The following is a 12,802-nucleotide window of genomic DNA, read 5'->3' on the forward strand; positions in this document are numbered from 1 at the left end:
TTAACTCTACAATTAAGTTTGTTTCCCAATAACTCTTTTGGTACAATCTCAATTTTACAAAATATATTTACATATAAATTTCAACAACAAGTAATTTCTACTAAAAAAATTGAAATGTTAAATTTACTTAACTTATTACTGTATAAGTAACATTCGTGCATCGCACGGGTACAATACTAGTTTTATATATAGAGAAGAGATTTATTTAACTTATAATCCCTCCGTACTATTTTATTGTGTCAGAATAATGAAGTTTGATCGAAATTATTTTTAATTTATTTTTTCATAATGTTAAGTTTTGTATTTGTATACAAAATTTATATATTTATAAACTACACTAAAAATATTATTAAATATAAAATTAAATCTAACAATAATTTAAAAATACTAAAGAAAATTAACAAGAAAGAAATATTCCTAATCCTCGTTCCCGTCGAGACGAAAATAAAAAATTCTATCGAGAACGGGACAAATTACCATCCTTAAATTAAACAGATGGGTTCACTCGTTTTGATAGCTCTAATCATTAATTCATTCTCAGAGTGTAGTGCAAAAAACCTCTTGTTCATATTCTCACATTGTCTCTTAGGTTGAGTCGAGACCTTCATTTCATTAAAACTCTATACTTTATTAGTTTTAAGATTTCTACTCCATTTTAAAATATTATTGTAACTTTATTTTCTTAAACTAAAACTCTCTCCTCTCGTACGTTTTATTCTCGATATCCTTGATTCTTGTACCGTGAGTGTGCAAAATTGTTTCAATTCAATTCTTAGATTCTGTAAAAGGTCGTAACAATGGCGAGAATTGATTTTAGTGGGCTTGAATCAACTGCCCCGATTCGCGGGGAGAGTTCCGCGTTGTTTGATAGGATTCCCAGGGCCCCATCTTTTCAGATTCCAAATATTACAGATGTGAGTTGGATTTTAGCTTTATTTTTATGTTTCAGTTGCATTTTCTTGGGATAGAACTAAATTAATAGGAATGTTTCCAGTTTGTTGTAGCTGTAGTGTGATATACCTTTCCTTTCTTCTGGTGTTGTTTTAGTTTGATGGATTTCAGAAGAAAGCGATCCAAATGGTGAAGCCAGCTAAGGGAACCACCACTTTAGCTTTTATTTTTAAGGAGGGTGTGATGGTGGCAGCAGATTCTCGTGCCAGCATGGGAGGGTATATATGTGAGTGCTCTTTCATCTTTGTTTATAATTCTTTTTGGATAGGTAATTTGTTTCTTTCTGGTTTTTTCACCAAATTGCCTATAGCCTGGATAAGTGAGTTAGAAACATTGGATATATTCTAGTGCAAATTTGTATTAGTGAACTTTTGGTTTGGCACCATAACCACATCTTGCTCTGTAGGCATGAAATTTGAAAATTGTTGTATGCTAAGATTTGTGGATCTTTGTCATTATGCTACAATTTGGGAGCCTTTTTTTTTTTGGATAGTTTGTGCTTTTTACCTAAGGGTTTTGAGCAACAGGACTGAACACATAAACATGTTCTCTATATATAGTTTCCATGTATTGAATGAAAGAATGGAATATGGTTCCTTTTTTGGATATGAGCACATGAATGCCAATGTTATTACTGTATTTTGTATTTTTTATATAGCATCATCAGGTTGAACGTATCGGGTAACTATGAGTTCCGATAGTCACCAAGTTATTATTTCCCATCCATTTCAATTTACTATTCTGCTGGTTCACTGAGAATGTTATTTTGCAGCATCACAGTCTGTGAAGAAGATAATTGAAATAAATCCCTATATGCTTGGTACAATGGCAGGAGGGGCAGCTGATTGCCAGTTCTGGCACAGGAATCTTGGTGTAAAGGTATTTTATTATTTATATATGCAGGGATGCTCTTAATCTGTGTTCACTACTTTCCAGCACATTAGAGTAGCATTCCTTTGAACATGTATTGCTGTCAAACCAAGTTGTTGTAGTTTCATTATTTTTTGGATGACAAGGGAAACCCACAACCCTTTTGGGCATAGGTAAACCCCGGCATGTGATCCTAGTCGACAAAGGATCACATGAAAGTAAATCAGCCTAAGTTACCCATAGCTAACCGGCTCAAGCCAAGGGGGCAAGGATTCTAACTCGTGACCTTGTAGTTACAAGTGAGGATCTCTTGCCATCTTGGCTGGGGTTACATTGTAGTTTCATTCTTTTTCCTAATAAAGTTTTGGGTCCTTGGTAACCATTTAGGGGTTCGCATCAATTTGAGGTGCTTGGTTCAACTCAACTGGAAAATACTTGAGCTCGAATAGAGCGTGCTTAATTAAAAATTCGCTGGCCTATCCTATGACACAGGATCAATGGCTTAGTGTAAAGAAAAAGGAGGCATTTCCTAAAATACATTATATGCATCAATTACTTACAACAAGTTTTTAATTAAAGTTGTATGTTCTCATATGCATCAATATGTACTCACTGAAAGTGACACTATTTGAAGAGTGCATGTGCATGCACCTAAGATTAGAGAATGAAGTGAGAGTGTAGCTTAGCTAACCCTGCTACACTATTGCCAATTGGATTAGAATGCAATTTATATCCCCATTCCCAACTTGTTTATATGGTTTGAAAAACAAGGTTTTGACTCAACTCGTTTTCAACTTGATTGCTTATACACGTATAATTTTGTTTTTGTTAGCAAATAAACTTAAGATATTTAGAATTTATATTAAAAGTTCTATCAAAATGAAAAATAGAATTTAAAATTATCAAAGAAAGAAAAAGTTAAATAAAGAAGAATTGGTTTTTACTCAAAAAGTAAACTAGATAAATAAAATGAGATAGAGGAGTGTACTTTTTTCCTCTTAAAGAAACATTGCATTATCTGGATTAATATTTTAGAAAAGGAGCTGCTGAATGTTGGTCCTGATTGGTGTAGTGTCGTCTCCATGAACTGGCAAATAAAAGAAGAATTTCAGTTGCTGGAGCTTCCAAGTTGTTGGCAAACATTCTATATTCTTACCGCGGAATGGGCTTGTCTGTTGGAACTATGATTGCTGGCTGGGATGAAACGGTATGATAAATGAACCAAAATACGTGTGCTAGAATTCCTATTTTAGTTTGACTATTCTAAAAATTATTGCATGATGGGTGTAGGGTCCAGGACTCTATTACGTGGATAGTGAAGGTGGGCGTCTAAAGGGAAACAGATTCTCTGTGGGATCTGGTTCTCCATATGCTTATGGAGTTCTTGATAATGGGTATGTTGCTTTCCCACTCTTCTAGGATTATTATTGTTTACACCTTTTTTTGTTGTTCAGCTGTAGCATTAATGATTTCTTAAGTGATAGTCTAGTTTTCTGCTGTTAGATAATATAATATAATAAATTACTCTGCAATATTAACTCTTCGAATTCTTTTTGTCTGAAACTTCTAGACAACATTTTCCCTTCTAGTAATTATTCCATTTCTTTTTCTCTTCCTTTTATTGGCGTCACTGCTTTATTTTTCCTTCTATCTTCTTTCTTTTCTGCTTTTTTACTGAGTCAATAAATTGTCTACTAAACTTATAGCTTGGAAAAGAGCTCATACAGCCATGATGTCACTACACAGTTTGTTTAAAAGTTTCCAATGAAACTGAAGCAAGAACTGAACCCTACTGTTGAAAAGTTTTACTTTATAGACAGATTAGATTAAACTACAAAATGGGTTATGAAATGGTTCAATGATATATTGAATAACTTAAGTTTCTTTTGCAAATCAGCATATGTTGTTGGCTAGGAGGAACATAAAAAGGCAAGAAAATTTAATCAATTGGAATCATATGAAAATCATGTAATTCATGCATGTTACATCCAACTGGAACCCTTACATATATGAAACTGGGCGTTTTGTAGTTACAGTAAACAAATATATTGAGGACCTGCTTTCATTCATCCATTATCGGTCTTTGTTTCAGGCTACCTAGCCAGCCGCATTTCCCCTTTTTCAACCACAACTTTTATACTGAAGTCTTTAACATTTGAAGAGAAACTTGATTGCTTCCTATTTGTGTTTATAACCAGTACATTTTCTTTTGTTTTTTAACTTGAGTAGGTACCAGTTTGATTTGTCTGTTGAAGAAGCTGCAGAGTTGGCTAGGCGGTCTATCTATCATGCAACGTTTCGTGATGGAGCCAGTGGAGGTGTTGCCAGTGGTATGATTCTCCTCCCTTTTCTCCGTAACTTAAAACATGTGCACGCACAGCATAGAAGGACAAAACTTATTTTTTGCTAAAATCGGGGTAACTTCTGAATTGGCATTTGTGAATTTTGTGGTTGTAGTGCCTTATTGTGATAGTGTGATCTTGTGCTTCTTTCAGTTTACCATGTTGGGCCAAATGGATGGAAGAAACTGTCAGGTGATGATGTTGGAGAGCTTCACTACCATTACTACCCAGTTGAAGCAGCATCAGTGGAGCATGAAATGATCGACTGATCCTATTTGCTAAATGCCTTGCTTTCATCGCCTTATTTTCCTGTTTATGGGTGCGTGCACATTTTAGTTTAGTTGAGATGATATTAGTTGTGCTTCTTCGTTTTCCTTTCTTCACTAACCACATTTTAGCTGAGATCATATTAGTTGTGCTTCTTCGTTTTCCTTTCTTCACTAAGCACATTTTAGCTGAGATCATATTAGTTGTGCTTCTTCGTTTTCCTTTCTTCACTAAGCACATTTTAGCTGAGATCATATTAGTTGTGCTTCTTCGTTTTCCTTTCTTCACTAAGCACATTTTAGCTGAGATCATATTAGTTGTGCTTCTTCGTTTTCCTTTCTTCACTAAGCACATTTTAGCTGAGATCATATTAGTTGTGCTTCTTCGTTTTCCTTTCTTCACTAAGCACATTTTAGCTGAGATCATATTAGTTGTGCTTCTTCGTTTTCCTTTCTTCACTAAGCACATTTTAGCTGAGATCATATTAGTTGTGCTTCTTCGTTTTCCTTTCTTCACTAAGCACATTTTAGCTGAGATCATATTAGTTGTGCTTCTTCGTTTTCCTTTCTTCACTAAGCACATTTTAGCTGAGATCATATTAGTTGTGCTTCTTCGTTTTCCTTTCTTCACTAAGCACATTTTAGCTGAGATCATATTAGTTGTGCTTCTTCGTTTTCCTTTCTTCACTAAGCACATTTTAGCTGAGATCATATTAGTTGTGCTTCTTCGTTTTCCTTTCTTCACTAAGCACATTTTAGCTGAGATCATATTAGTTGTGCTTCTTCGTTTTCCTTTCTTCACTAAGCACATTTTAGCTGAGATCATATTAGTTGTGCTTCTTCGTTTTCCTTTCTTCACTAAGCACATTTTAGCTGAGATCATATTAGTTGTGCTTCTTCGTTTTCCTTTCTTCACTAAGCACATTTTAGCTGAGATCATATTAGTTGTGCTTCTTCGTTTTCCTTTCTTCACTAAGCACATTTTAGCTGAGATCATATTAGTTGTGCTTCTTCGTTTTCCTTTCTTCACTAAGCACATTTTAGCTGAGATCATATTAGTTGTGCTTCTTCGTTTTCCTTTCTTCACTAAGCACATTTTAGCTGAGATCATATTAGTTGTGCTTCTTCGTTTTCCTTTCTTCACTAAGCACATTTTAGCTGAGATCATATTAGTTGTGCTTCTTCGTTTTCCTTTCTTCACTAAGCACATTTTAGCTGAGATCATATTAGTTGTGCTTCTTCGTTTTCCTTTCTTCACTAAGCACATTTTAGCTGAGATCATATTAGTTGTGCTTCTTCGTTTTCCTTTCTTCACTAAGCACATTTTAGCTGAGATCATATTAGTTGTGCTTCTTCGTTTTCCTTTCTTCACTAAGCACATTTTAGCTGAGATCATATTAGTTGTGCTTCTTCGTTTTCCTTTCTTCACTAAGCACATTTTAGCTGAGATCATATTAGTTGTGCTTCTTCGTTTTCCTTTCTTCACTAAGCACATTTTAGCTGAGATCATATTAGTTGTGCTTCTTCGTTTTCCTTTCTTCACTAAGCACATTTTAGCTGAGATCATATTAGTTGTGCTTCTTCGTTTTCCTTTCTTCATTATAATTTTAAACTAATCATTACATAAAAAAAAATGAACCTATAAATTAAATAATCAAGAATATAATCCGTTTATAATTTTCTACTGTATCATAAGTTGTAAAAAAAAAACTGAATCATTTTAAATAATCAAAAATATAATTAAATCGGTTTTCTTCAATAAGAAAGAATATAAAGGATCATGGGCTAGGGTTAGTCAACCAAGCAGTCAGCTCAATAGTAGATGATGGGTAGTTTAGACCGTGCTCAGACTAGGCATTCGGTCTCAGCCTCGAGACCTGACCAGTCAATTGTGACGACGTGGAAGAAGGAATTAAATAGTGATCATAAGATTATAGAAGAGTGGTCAAGTCAACCTATGAACTACTTTTCTAAATATCATTTTATTCCTTAAATCACCTATACATTCCAAATTAAAATATTTCACTCTACCATAAATACCCGATTATCATAAGGCTATTCTTATCCCTGCAAATATCTCTCACTTTTTAAAATGGGTCTTACTTTCACTTCATCAAATTTGCAAATTCTCTAATATTTATTCTACATCTCTGCAAATCTTTCTCGCTCTAAAAAATGGATCCCACTTTCATATTATACTATAAATATAATAATATAAATGTAATAATAAAAACTCAACGGGATAGCTCAAGTAGTAAGTGAGCTCTCTTTGTGGGGAGGAATTTCGGGAGAACCTGGGTTCAATTCCCATAAGTGATGATTCCCCCTGTGCCTCTTGACCGTTAAACGGACATATAATAATAAAATAATATTAAAAGAAATAAAAGCTACCAAATTACTTCTCTCTTGCCACATCATTTGGCAAGGCATTCATTTTCCAGGGTGGGGTTAGTCTAAGACTCTATTATGTTCATATTATACTTCTTCTACTATAAAAGGCCATAGTCTATGACTAAGAAAGGGGGAATAGAGCACACAATTGTACATATATAAAATTACTTACAAAGATAGTGAATTTTTACTTATACCGTTGAAAAAGTTTAGTGATTTTTTCCATTTGTTGTCTACATTAAAGTTATTGTGTCTATTTATTTTTCTCTCAATTAGAGTATGTTAGCCTAATGACTAGACCTAGCAATTATAGACAGGACCTGTTAACACGACACGAAACTGGATAAAAAATAACGGGTTAGTGTTTAGCCTTAAGATGTCTTGGGTCGTTAATGGGCTGACCCGTTAAGGATTCGTTATGTTTCGTATCTTAATTGGTCAACCCGTTAAACCTATTAAGAACCCGTTTAACCCGTTAATATTATCGTGTTAACCTGTTTACACGAACCCGTTTACACAAACTTGATTATAACCCGCTAAGAACTACTATCATGTAGGTAAGAACCATTGTCATGAATGAGATTACAAAAGATATCATGAACATGACTAAGGATGAATTTACTATATTAGGACAAGATCCTACACCAATTATTAATTTTCAACAATATGAAATTTGAATTTTATTGTGTTCAATTTTATTGTAAAAACTAGTATGAACTTCTTTAATTATGATTTTTAGATGTTATTTTATCATTTTATGAATGTTATAAATTGAAATTTTTTTAGTTTATTTAATGGATTGAATTGTAGATTTTATTTATTTATTTTTTATATAAGTTAACTTTAAATTTTAGTTTTTAAATATATTAATTGGTTTAGCGGGTTTAAATGGATTTCGTGTCATATTTTGTCGACACGATCCAAAACTTGTTAACAAAACATGTCTATCGTGTCAACCCGTTTAACCCGTTAACAAATCTTGATGAATGTATTGTGTATATCATTAGAATAGGAATACAGTAAGTACATAAATACAAATAGAATAACACAAGAACCATAAGTCTAGGAAGACTAAACTACGAGAGTCTTGTTACACCCCCTCAAGTTTAAGGTGGTAAACACACAACATTAAGCTTGACCCGAAGCAACTCAAACCGCTTAACAGATAATAGTTTGGTAAAGATGTCAGCAATCTGATCCTGCGTAGAAACAAAATGAACCTTAAGGTCACTAGAAGCAACTTTATCCCGCACAAAGTGATAACCCACTTCAACAAGTTTCGTTCACACATGAAACACCGGATTGGCACAAAGATACATAGCTCCCAGATTGTCACACCATAAGGTGGGCGGAGTAGATAACGGCAGCCCAATCTCATTCAGAAGTGACACAACCCAAGTAACCTCAGCCGCAACATCAGCAAGACTTTTATACTCAGCCTCTGTCAACGATCGGGCCACTGTCCGCTGTTTCCTACAGACCCATAAAACCAAATTGTCACACAGATAGACAACAAACCCACTGGTAGACTTTCGATCAAGCACATCACCAACCCATTTCGAATTAGAATAACCATGCAAAATCGAGGCCAGAAAAGGACGCAAACGCAAGCCGAACTGAAGCGTAGCCTTGACATACCTCAACACTCGATTCAACATGACCCAATGCGAAATAGAAGACGAGTTGATGGACAATTTTAATTATCCTCGCAAGTGCACGAGTCAATTGTAGTGATAGTGTGCTTTAGCAAGGGTCGATCCCATAGGGAATTGAAACAATGCAATTTAAAGACTTAAAATTAAAAGAGTTTTTTTCCCAAAATGGTCCCTCGACTATTGCTCATTCTCAATTTTGCATTTTGACTTTCAATTGCACCTAATGTGGTCCCTTGACTTTCAAAACTCACCCAATTTGGTCCTCCGTTACATATTCCGTCAAATCAGTGTTAAAATGGAGGGCATTTTCGTCCATTTACCTATTGTTAGCCTAATAAACATTGAGAAATAGTTGAGGGACCGTTTTGAGAATAGTCAAGGGACCATTTTGGGAAAAACTATTTTATTTATTTCATTTTTGTTTATTTTTATTTTTTAGACTCTATAAAATTAGAATTTCTATACATTTTTTTTCTTACAAATATAAATACTTAAAATCGTGCAATCCATCCTAAAAATTTTTAACTTTTTTTACAGACTTTTTCCCTCTATCTAAATATACAAACTATTCCTATGCAGATTTACAATAAGTTTCGTAAATTTTATAAATACTCATTTTTTAAGCATCGATTAAAATAATTCTTAGTCACATCCGTAATACTAAATATATTACTTTGGATTTTTTATAAATAAGATATAATATTATTAAACTCAAATAATTAAAAATAATGTGCGCACATCACAAAAGATTTTATGATTGACTTAAAAATTAACTATAAATTTTATTGTTGAATACAAATTGACAATTATTAAACATTATTTTTAATAATTATTGTGTCCCGTGTAATATACTAAAATTATTAGGTAGGATTTTTATAATTAAGGTATAATTTAATTAAATCAAAATTTTTAAAAATAATGTGTCCACATTACAAAATAAATTATACTTGCCTTAATAATTAATAATTAATAAAAAAAAATAAGAAGAGGAAAACATATAAAAGATGTCATACAATATCTTAAATAATGTAAAATAATATAAAATTTAATAATTACTTCGAAATCAAATACAGAAAATATTGCAGGAAACATTGACGAGATTTTACTTTCGGCTCACCTGAGAAGTTTACTAGAAAAATTTACCTTTTGGTCCAATATTTTCCCTACATTTTACACTATTTGGGTGTCTACGCTTGAAAAAAAATATTAATTTTCAATGGTAAAAATAATATTTAATGTGATACATAGTGATTGATTGTCTATGAACATAAAAAATTAAAAAAAAAGAAGAAGTATATGAGTATTTATGAAATTTACGAAACTTATAGTAAAACTTCATAGGAATAGTTTGTATATTTAGAGGGGAAAAGTCTTAAAGAAAGTTAAAAATTTTGAGGTTGGATTGCGCGATTTTAACTATTTATATTTGTAAGAAAAAACTGTATAGAAATTCTATTTTTATAGAGTGTAAAAAATGAAAATAAACAAAAATGAAATAAATAAAATAGTTTTTCCCAAAATGGTCCCTCAACTATTTCTCAATGTTTATTAGGCTAACAATAGGTAAATGGACGAAAATACCCTCCATTTTAACACTGATTTGACGGAATATGTAACGGAAGACCAAATTGGGTGAGTTTTTGAAAGTTGAGGGACCACATTAGGTGCAATTGAAAGTCGAAATGCAAAATTGAGAATGAGCAATAGTTGAGGGACCATTTTGGGAAAAAACTCAAATTAAAATAACAAACTTAACAGTTTAAAGTGAAGCCGAACTAATAAAATAGCTTGGAGAAATAAAAAACCAACAAGAACGAGATAGCAGGTAAGTAACTAGCAGGGAAAACAATAAAATAACAACGAAGCAAGAGAGCGGCTAATAAAAGAATAAAGGCTAGGAACATGAATCAATTACCACTACTAATTATGCATTTTAAGTCTACTATTGCCAACCAATTAATGGTTCGTTCTAACTGCTATATGACTACTACGTATGGCGTTCAAAGCAAGTCACGTGCTTTAATCACCCATATGCTTAAGACATTTATTCGAATGATTAAAACCCATTAAGCATGGAAGAACTTACGGAATACCCGGGTTATGAACCAATCAAACAGTTCAATAAGACAACTAAACTATTTATCTTTTTATCCTATAGAGCTTGGAATTAATAGGCATGTGATAGCGTAAATAGAACCGGGGGTTACGATTACACTACGAATACGTACGTTTGTGAATAAGCGGGAGAGCGCTCGTAGCTCAGCCGGTCGGTCAATCGTAGGGCGACCGGGCAGTCCGAGGTTGAGTGGTATCCCGAGTGATAAGTAGTTACGAGCGGGTCGCTTAGAACAACGCGGGTTGCTATTGTAGGGCGATCAGGTTGCAATTACAGAGTGGGAGTTACGAGTGAACGGTTATACGGGGTGTAGACCGTGATATAGATTGACGTTGTAGGGTGAGATTACAAGTAGTGAGTAGTAGTAGTTACAATCAGATAGAGATGAGAAGTGAGGGGGAGACCCCTTCTATTTATACTAATCAAGCCGGTCTACGCATTTAATGCACCGGCTGTAAGTGGCTTGACGTGGCGTCCTCTTGTTGGCTTGGTCAGGCGGTCACTCTGCAGGCTACGGGTAGGTTGACTGGTCAAGGTTGCAGCGCCGCAAGTTGTCAATCGCCGGCCTGCAGGCGCAAGTTGGACTGCTTTACTTGTTGTGTAAGATAAGGTTTCAGCTTGTAGGTTGCGTCACATTGTTGACCAACCGGTCATCCTTTGGTAGATCGATCATCCTATGGTAGACCGGTCGGGTGTGTTTCCATCGGGGCGACTCCAAGGGTGATCCGAGAGCATTTTTGTCACAAGGCCTATCGATACGGGCGGTACGGTTGATCACAAGTGATTTATTCCGGTCGGGTTGATGGATATGACGGACTAGTCGGGTGACTTCTTGTCGGAGCGGCTATACAGGTTAGTCTTTTATGCGTATTTACCCATCACGAGTCCCCCACTTCTTGAATCCACGAGAATCGTTGGGTTCGAGAAGTGAGAATAATTTCCTTGTAATTTGTTCCAATTAGCTTGTCACGAACAAAGTTCCACTCGGTCGGTCTACCGTAGTCTTCCCAGTCGGTCTACAGTAGTGTTCCCAGATGGTCTACAGTAGTGTTCCAGATGGTCTACAGTATTATTCCCGGTCGTTCGTCATCCAGCTGGTAATTCCAGCTTCCAATAGCATGTTGAAAATTTTTGATCGGACAATTTTTTCCTTTCATTTTCTTGTTGCTCCGTCCTTGCAACCTCGATTGGCCAACCGCACATCTGCCCATCGGCCAATGACTTTGTCTTGATTACAAGAAGTCTCTGTTGACCCCTTCACGTGTCGCTGGGTGGGAATAACGCCATGGTTTTATCTCGAGCGTAGTCTGGTGGACCGCCTCCTGTATTTATTCCGGTCGGGTTGATGGATATGACGGACTGGTCGGGTGACTTCTTGTCGGAGCGGCTATATGGGTCAGTCCTTTGTGCGTATTTACCTATCAGCATGGTATATACTCAATTAATTTTCTCATAGATTAACCTGTGCTAAAATTGGCCAGATTAAAGCACAATTAATCACAATACAAAATTATAGGATAAAACATAATTGATTTGGCAACATTAAAAACCTAAACTACTGCAAAACTTTCATAGTACATATATTATTCACGTCCCTAGAAGTAAATAAACTAACAACACATTCTAGAGATAAGATCCACAATTAAAATTCATTTATTTAAGCAAATTAGCCAAATATATAGCAATTGAAAGGTTGAAAAGAATGAAATACTAGCAATAACAAAGGATAGAAAAGAAGAAATTATTATGCCAATTGCCTATGGATATTTACGCCATCTTCAATCTCCCACCGCTGCGACCAAAGTACCAAACAAAGAATCTGCTAGGAATTTGCTGCTTGCCAAAACAATCTTGCAACGCCGACTGAAATTTACCCAAAGCAGAATTGTTGTTACCAGACGCCAAACCGCCAGAACGACCGCCGCCTCCGGAATTGCTCCCGGTGAACTGATGTTGTCTTCTACAATTTGGCCGCAATTTATACTACTCAGCTCCACGCAACCGTCACCGCTGATGAGTCGGATCTCCCAAAGACCGGGTTTGTTGCCGTTTGTAGCTCCTTCGATTTCGCTAGTCTCTCGACCGGTTATTGACAGGCTATTATTTGCGATTGACTAACATATTTTATTATTAACTAAACTAACCTACTACTAATAATAATAATAATAATAATAATAATAATAATAATAATAATAATAATAATAATAAAAG

General features: G+C 34.8%; 1 protein-coding gene and 1 long non-coding RNA gene across 2 annotated transcripts; one reads left to right on the plus strand and one right to left on the minus strand.

Moving 5' to 3' along the window:
* The first annotated feature begins 658 nt into the window (after positions 1–658).
* LOC116017802 (proteasome subunit beta type-5-B-like) lies at positions 659–5,083 on the plus strand. Its single transcript, XM_031258439.1, has 7 exons — positions 659–914; positions 1,048–1,177; positions 1,724–1,830; positions 2,894–3,028; positions 3,112–3,215; positions 4,051–4,151; positions 4,317–5,083. The coding sequence occupies exons 1-7, from the start codon at positions 798–800 to the stop codon at positions 4,430–4,432; spliced, it is 810 nt and encodes a 269-aa protein (XP_031114299.1). The 5' UTR covers positions 659–797; the 3' UTR covers positions 4,433–5,083.
* Positions 5,084–10,875: 5,792 nt separating this feature from the next.
* Positions 10,876–12,656, minus strand: LOC116017177. Its single transcript, XR_004097854.1, has 2 exons — positions 12,363–12,656; positions 10,876–12,009 (listed from the first exon to the last, which is right to left on the minus strand). It is a non-coding gene; the product is annotated as an uncharacterized LOC116017177 (long non-coding RNA).
* Between the last annotated feature and the right edge of the window lie 146 nt (positions 12,657–12,802).

This window comes from Ipomoea triloba, chromosome 4 (assembly GCF_003576645.1).
Source record: "Ipomoea triloba cultivar NCNSP0323 chromosome 4, ASM357664v1".
Classification (NCBI taxonomy): Eukaryota; Viridiplantae; Streptophyta; class Magnoliopsida; order Solanales; family Convolvulaceae; genus Ipomoea; species Ipomoea triloba.

Excerpts from the sequence above, each read along its gene's own strand:
- LOC116017802 (XM_031258439.1), top strand. The coding sequence starts at position 798 with ATGGCGAGAATTGATTTTAGTGGGCTTGAATCAACTGCCCCGATTCGC. Across the intron at positions 1,831-2,893 it reads ACAGGAATCTTGGTGTAAAG|TGTCGTCTCCATGAACTGGC; the intron begins GTATTTTATTAT and ends TGATTGGTGTAG. Across the intron at positions 3,216-4,050 it reads TATGGAGTTCTTGATAATGG|GTACCAGTTTGATTTGTCTG; the intron begins GTATGTTGCTTT and ends TAACTTGAGTAG.